Source organism: Temnothorax nylanderi, unplaced genomic scaffold (assembly GCF_030848795.1).
Source record: "Temnothorax nylanderi isolate EJ_2023f unplaced genomic scaffold, tnyl_v1.0 TNYL_tig0171_pilon, whole genome shotgun sequence".
NCBI classification, from domain to species: domain Eukaryota; kingdom Metazoa; phylum Arthropoda; class Insecta; order Hymenoptera; family Formicidae; genus Temnothorax; species Temnothorax nylanderi.
Window position 1 is genome coordinate 48,315 of NW_027249233.1, and position 7,992 is coordinate 56,306.

Genomic DNA, 7,992 nt, shown 5'->3' on the forward strand with positions numbered 1-7,992 from the left:
AGACGCGTATTTTTTTATCGGCATTATTAAGAATATTGATAAATTTCTCAACCAAATAACATAAACTTTCTTGAAATTACGAAAGAATAAAAGAAAAATAATTCTGTTATAAAATTAATATTAAATTATTTGCATATTCTCAGAAAAATCTTTTAGATGAAATAATAAATCAAACTGGTCATTCTGTTACTTTAATTTCTACAAAATTTGTTCTTTCGTGTGTTGTAGTACGAATATCATTTAATTTTAAATATCTGAATTTTCTTTTAAAAATCGACAAAAATGGATTCAATATGTAAAAGAGAAAAGAATATATACCTTGCTAAGTCTTTTTACTTTATATGGCACAAGAATAAAATGTTTAAACGTATTAGTTTTAAAATATTGTAGTTTTCAAAGCGTTTTTCGCCGAAAGGAGATACATCAAACGTGATTATTTTCTCTCTCTCTCTCTCTCTCTCTCTCTCTCTCTCTCTCTCTCTCTCTCTCTCTCTCTCTCTCTCTTCTCTCTCTCTCTCCCCCTCTCTCTCTCTCTCTCTCTCTCTCTCTCTCTCTCTCTCTCTGTATAATCCATACATATAAATTTCGAAAAGGGGTTGATATGTTGACTAGGAATAACGCGTATACATTGAATCATTACAATTTGTCTAGCATAATCGGAATAATTAATTAATCTTAGAGACAAGTTATTCAAGTGTTGTTTCTTTGGGCGTATGTTAAAAATTAAGAAAAAAGGAAAGATAGTTGATCAGTCGCATGATCGAGTATATTATATTTTTTCCATTATATCGTTAACTACTTAATTTTACAAACTTTGATTACAATCCCCTACATAACACCGGATATGTATTGAGCAGATAACGCGAATAACGAAGCTGGAAGGATAAAGAGGGGACGTTGTTTGTTTGTTTGTTTGTTTGTGTGTGTGCGTGTGTGTATGTGAAAGTCGACTTTTCTTCTTCATTAAGTGGTCTGGACGTATCATAAATATCTTAAATCACATTCACATTCACTAGATGAGTACCATATAACAACGTATCGCATTTAAATATTAATAAGCATCACAAATAATCTGCAACTAATAATCAGACATAACTTACTAAAAAGTTAGTGATAAATTAAAAAAACTTAAATTTAAAAATATATCCATGAAATAAAAGTTAACACAATTTTTTGCAAGTACCAGTTGTCAATTATTGCTCAGTATTGTCCATTTTTTTATTACTGGTAGTTACAATAATGTGGTTAAATATGGTTCTATTACTTTCCGAAAATGTATCTAGAGAATGTATCCAGTGAGTATAAAATAATTATGACGTCTAGTATACCATATAAATATACGTATTTTATATTTACGTATCAACTATTCACACATGGAGATGCATATAACAACTTGACAGAATATACTCGTATGATAACTTTATCAGCAAAAATTTCTTAGTTGTCAACCATCAATAGTCTAACAGTATCTTACGTATTGAAACAGTAACAAAAACAACGTATAGAATAAATAGAATCACTTTTTATATAAAAAAAATAACAATAATTTCGCTTTTTTAAGACTTTAAAAGCATTCGAAAAAGCGATTTGCCAATGTGAAATAAAAGGCACGCGATACCCCCAACAAAAAGGAAATATTCGAAATCCCACGTATCTCTCGCAAATTATTCATTATGCGCAATGTTTTACACAATCATCTCGAGTCCTTTGTGCGCGTGTTTAATCTGGCGATATTTTAGAACAATTTCGGATAAAACTATATTATATAGCTTGCATATAAACAAATATCAATGAAAACAGTATTAACATCTGAATGAGAATATCTCCATCAAATAAAATGCAAAATTCAATTTTTATTCGCCAACTAATGTTTGCTAGTAATCATGCTATCAATTTACAAGAATAACGAGAGCACTTTAAATTTGCGTGCCGAATATCTAACACACCCAACGAGTTCAGTATTTTTATGATTAACGTGTTGCCAATTTTATTTTCCTCTTTTTGTTATGCTAAACTCGTTTTGCTATTTTTTATTTTTGTTCACGTTATGTATAGTCTTAAAACTTGTTCTTTGCTCAATTTATATATATTATACACACGCAACGCGCACGCGCGCATGCGCATACACACACACACACACATTCATGCGGTGATTTTTAACATTTTAATTTTTATGTTATTTTAGTACTTATTTCTCCAAAATTCATCTCTTTTTCATAGAATTTTTTATCCGCGCGAAACGCTTAAAAACTTGCTCAACATCTCGTGTTTTGATAACACAAATTATCTGAACTGTATTATACAGTTATATGCAACAAATTTCATAATACCATTTATCTTTTTTTTACTTTTTAAAAGACAATACTTGTACGTATGCATTGGATAATTAAGCAAAAAATCAATTCTAAGATGATACATAATATGTGAGCATATATGTATATATATTACCAACTTAAAGTCTAACCCTCCTAAATATTCAGCCTTGTAGCAACTTTTCAACTTTTATATCATCTTCGACACGCACGTTCACTTGCTCAATCGCGAAAACACACACCACACATTCTCTCTCTCTTTCTTTCATATATTTATGTGAAAGCACCAGATTTAACACAGCACACAATATATGCGTCCTAATGTTGCAAAATTGCGTTGCTCGCCGAGGTAGCGTTAACTAAGATCCTTGGTAAGGCCGTCGTTGACGCATCCAACAATCCTCCGTCGTTTAATAAGCTCACAGTGCTGTTCGACAACAATGTTGACATCAAGATCGTGGCTAGTATATCGGTAGTCTTCGGCTTCGGTACCACCGTTGTTCTTTCACCGACTGGTAAAGTGGAAGAGATTGCGGTTGTTAGGACGCTCGACGTTATGTTAGCGAGTGCAGTTGTCGAAGTTTGACCAGCTTGAACCTTTGCCATCTTCAAACACACGTCCTTGACTTGTACAGATGGTCCAAGACAGGCATCCAAGACAGGCATCCATCATATATGCCAATAGAGATCCAATAGTCAAACCAGTAATGTATGACAAGGTCATGATATTACCTTACAAAATATTCAATATTGTTAGATGTTATACTAATCTTTAAATTTATTATACTACATATTATGTTACATTATTGTTTTCCACTTCCAATTCTAAACCAAATAAATCTGTTAATAATAGACCGTTTCAAATCATTGAATAAAATTCCTAGATAGCGTGTCATCAATCTTAATATATAAGTAAATTTGAAAGAAATGTCTTAATATCAAAATATCAAATATCAAGTTGTTGCAATTACTTTGGAATTGTGAATAATTAAAAGTGAAAAGACTTATAAACTGATTTTTTTTATTTGTCATATTCCAGTAATGTACTTATATCCCGACATCTCCCTCTTTCCTTTCGTTCTCGTCAGTACTTAAAGGGAAATAGTTGGATGTACCTGCAAGTTCTCGATGTTCCTCCGGTACTTTACTAGGTGCCTGAATCATAGGTATGGAACCAACTATACCATTTGTAAGGCCAAGTAGCCAAGAGAATAGGAGTGGATATCCCTCACCAGAGAGAATAGGAGCACCACGCGGAATTGCACAAAGCAGAAATAGAGGAATAAGTATGATCCTTGCGCTAGCGAAATAAAGCAGTTGAGTTCGTTTCCATTCATAAGGTATCATAGCGAATACCTACAAGAAACCAAATTCTCTTTATTATAATCCCATGCATAAGAAATATTTTTATCTTGCTGTTCTATTCGTTCCATTTTCATTTTTAAAAGGCAATATTTAAATTACTGTCCTAACATTTTAAATTTCTTACATTTACAATTTTATCTATTTGAATTTGAATTTGAATTTGAATAATAACAAATGTATATTAAATCATTAAATGCATAAAAGGAACAGAGCAGTAAGATCGAGACAAACAATTTGTATAATCAGCGGTACCTTGCCGAGTAAATCAGAGGCGTTAAAAGCAGTCATCAAAATGACTGGCATCCATGACTCGAATTTACAAGATATTATTTCCGATACAATTCCTGGATAGAGGCAAAGCGTTACGAAGTAAGCAGCACCAATGCTGGCCATATAAGGAAAGATCAATTTGGCGACTTCGAGTCTTGCGAGCAAACCTCCTAAAAGATATTGGTTTAAACTGAATAATTAAAGCTGAGAATAATTGAAGATATTTCATATTCTAAATTACGATTAAATCTTTTTATTTGCCCCGCGACGATAATATGTGCGTAAATTGCATATAATTGTGTAAAAGCAACATTATATTGTATAATCACCCTAGAAGTTTATATATAAAAGAAAGCTTATGTAGGATTGAAAACGAATCGGCGTTCTTACTTTTTATGCCGGACCATGGCGTACTTGTGCTTTGTGTCCCATAGGCTCCTCTCATAACCACGACATCTTCAACCTTGTAAGTTGGCCCAGCGCTACCAGGCGGATTACCCGAAGGAGCACCAGGCTCATACACCGGATTGCTGAACGAGAATGCAGAATACTGTCCGGCTGCTAAAACAAATCAATCAAACAAAGTTTTGTGTATTATCGATAACCTCGGCATTCTATTTGCAAAGCAATCTGAAGCAATAATTCTTCAAAGAAACTCGGTGTATATCATTTCTATAATTAATTCGCATGGGAATTAATTTCTCGATTACCATTCAAATCAGCACTTCCACTCGCAGATTCCGTTCCCAATGGACTCGTTTGAATCTTCAATACTCCGTACTGGCCTTTCGAGGGATCGCCAACTTGATCTAATGGATCCATCTATTTAATAAGAACAAAAATATCATATTAATCATTAAATTGCACACAAAATTGTCTATTTTGCATGAATAATTAATTTTAAATAATTTCGAGAAAAATTAAACAACTGAGATAATTTCAATTGTATTCCTCTCTCAAAACATACATTTGCTGATATCACAATTTTCCAATTACTGCTCCTTGATTTTTTTCAATGGAATTTTCATATAAATAAAGAATACAATATGAGATACAGAATGAGATTACCGATTACGTACCAGGCCGACATCTTCCGTTGGTTCTAACGTGATTCGATTTCTTTCTTGGCAAAGCGTTATGTAAAATTGCACAAAATCGGTCTTCCGTACTATTTGATGTAGTACAAAACATAACAAGATCGTCATATTCGACAAGATGAAGAACATGGATGTATTGCCACGTTCATCATTGAGTAAAGATTTTGTTATTATTCGATTGATTGACACCCAAAAACCAGCGACACCTGAAAACACGTAACAAAATATTTTTTTATGTATTAATTAGTATCTTCCATAATAATTAGAAGGAATACGCAGTAGTGTTGTTACTTTTATAATTTATCGAGTGAGGAATACATGAAATATATTTTTTACGATTTCTCAGAAATTCCGACATAATTAAAACTAAATAATTAAATCAACAATTAAATCGTAAATTAAAATTTTGTTGAAACAATTTGTTAATAAAAGACAGATTTCAACCATTTATGAAATAATACTCACTTTCTCCAGTCATCACAGCTTGGGTATATCGACTAGGAAGCATTGATGTATACCCGTAAAAACTCGATTGCTGAACTGCAATGTCGTGGAGAAAACAATAGAATAGACAATTTTTACAATGTATATTAACAGTTTGCAATTAATTGTAATTATTAGATAGGTTTTTTTTTTGGAAAAATATTACACACATTTGCACAAGATTAATCAGATTTAGATTAATCAGATATGTAATCTGAAACTTTTTAATATAGGTGCAACAAATGTAATCGGAAGAACGTTTGCTAAGTGCGTGGTTATAGTAACACTATATTATCAGAAGCACAAAAAATGCAGATTCTTGAAAAATATTCTCAAAAATCTCAAAGATTTTTATTTAAGTTACGAAAGCACGAATGTATGTTAGAGCGTTTGGACTTTTTGGAGTATTTGTTAAATAATATTCATCATTCATCAAATAAACCGTGTTACTTGTTAATTAATCGGAAAACGAATAAATGAACGCTTGCAACATTTTTCCATTATCTAATATTGATGAATAAATTATCGATGAACTTAATTGCGTATAATTCTACCTGTACAACCGAGCGATACTATAGCGACGGCAACCAAATTGATAGTATAGGAAGTTGCAACGCCGAAAAGTTCCCACCAAATTTCGCAGATCACCACAAAGTTCAGAGTAACGAAGGATACCAGATATCCTAAGCATTAAAAATTAGGTTACAGGGTGTATACTGTATAGTGTTACTTTGTAGATTGTAATCACGTCTCTCGTCAAATGACTCAAGTAAATTATAGAATCATTAGTAGCTTGCTGTTTAGTACAATCCGTTTTTATTATGAAATTATTTGAAGCTGTTTTAAACACTCAAACGCGATAAAGTCACAGAAAAATTTTAATTACAAAGCTATTGCACGCAAATGGCAGATCCATGTAACAAAAAAATCCAAAAGGCGATTGTAAAAATTATATATTATCACGTTCATCTCCCAATAGTGTCCCAATGTCACTCGATTAACTTAACGACAAATGTCGTCCGCGTGCCTTACCAAATGTAATTCGCGTGTTGAGCGACAGAGTCTCGACTAGAATATTGTTTGCAAAGACTGCGAAGAAAGCCATAATGATGTAAACGACGGACATGTCGAATATCACGGTAGTTCCTGGATACCTAGCTTGAAAATAATCCACCGCTATAATGAAGCTGTAACAAACAATGGCCGTCAATGGCATTATTGTCGGCACAAGTGGCGAGATTTTTTAATCAAAGTTAAACACGCAGCGCTAAGCTATTGCCAATTGCTTTTACAAAATTTCTTTTATTTTCCACTGCGGCACACTCTGTTGACACTGTGCCGCGCGCAGAGGATTACGAAATTTAATATGTTGACCAAATATCGGAGAAGGTCAGACGACGATTATAATTAATCGTTCGTCGATTAATTTTATTATTCTGGTTACACTGATTCTCTTGGATCTGGAGCGAGCAAAGTTGTCGCAGGGACCGGAGAGCGGAGAGCGGAGAGCGGAGAGCGGGAAGCGAGGAGCGGATAATCTATAATATAGTAATATCTAATATATTGGCCGGCTTTAAAGCGAATCTTTTGATTTTGTTCGACTATCAATGTACGAATAATCTAAAAAATATATATATAAAAGGTATACGACGTTGTCGCCTGTTGTCGGACCTGTTGTAAGGTAGAAGAAAGCCTATGCCGCCGAGGATCAGTGCCATGTAAATGAAATTGCATTTGTCCACAGGCGGGGAGAGATGCGTGAATCCGTTGGAGAATTTGAACTCGTTCATACCCCTGGCTTTGCCCAGCTGGACATATCCCCGGCTCAAGTTTTCATCCATATTGCCGGAGCTGGAGACGAAGAATCAGCGAAAGGAGATTTCGAAGAGATCGCGGCGACTTTTGGTGTTTGAACTTTGAACGAGCTTTTCTAATCCATGGTCCACGCGAACGCATGGACGCATGGACGCGCGCGAGTGCTCGGCCGCTCTTCCTCAATCTACTCTTCCTCTACCAGAGGAATGCGGATTGCGGAATGCTTTGATCGCGCACCTGATCACTACGATATTTATTTCAGCTCGCAGCTCGCACTGCCACTGCGTACGCCGAGTTCTTTTCTTACCTTCGAGCGCATGCTTTGCTTTGACATTTACAGCATTGATTTCTGCGCGCGCCGTCGCTCGCCGAGTTTCCTGTTTCCCTCTCGAGTCACGGCCCACGGGCCACGGGCCACGGGTGAGGGGTGAGGCCTCACGCTATGGCTGCTGGCCGCACACTGCAGTCACTGCACAGGCCGCTATGGGTCCAGCGGGTCCAGCCGTCACCAGCCGTCACGCCCGGCGCCGGCGGTCACCCCAATGTATTGTCCTCTGAAAGGAGGCAGGAGCCAATATAAATATAAGAAGAAGGTGATGAGATTTGGTGTCCGCCACAGTCACACGGTACAATTTACACATGGCTGATAT

The 7,992-nt window shown here is 35.1% G+C and overlaps 1 protein-coding gene across 1 annotated transcript; it reads right to left on the bottom strand.

Annotated features, from left to right (window-relative positions):
- Positions 1-748: 748 nt before the first annotated feature.
- Ent3 (equilibrative nucleoside transporter 3) lies at positions 749-7,643 on the bottom strand. The gene is given in 11 exon segments (XM_071715797.1): positions 749-2,972; positions 2,974-3,044; positions 3,428-3,668; positions 3,930-4,117; positions 4,338-4,508; positions 4,658-4,769; positions 5,027-5,250; positions 5,510-5,584; positions 6,082-6,210; positions 6,560-6,714; positions 7,199-7,643. Coding segments are annotated over 11 exon segments (1,878 nt in total). The 5' UTR covers positions 7,369-7,643; the 3' UTR covers positions 749-2,630.
- Positions 7,644-7,992: the final 349 nt, after the last annotated feature.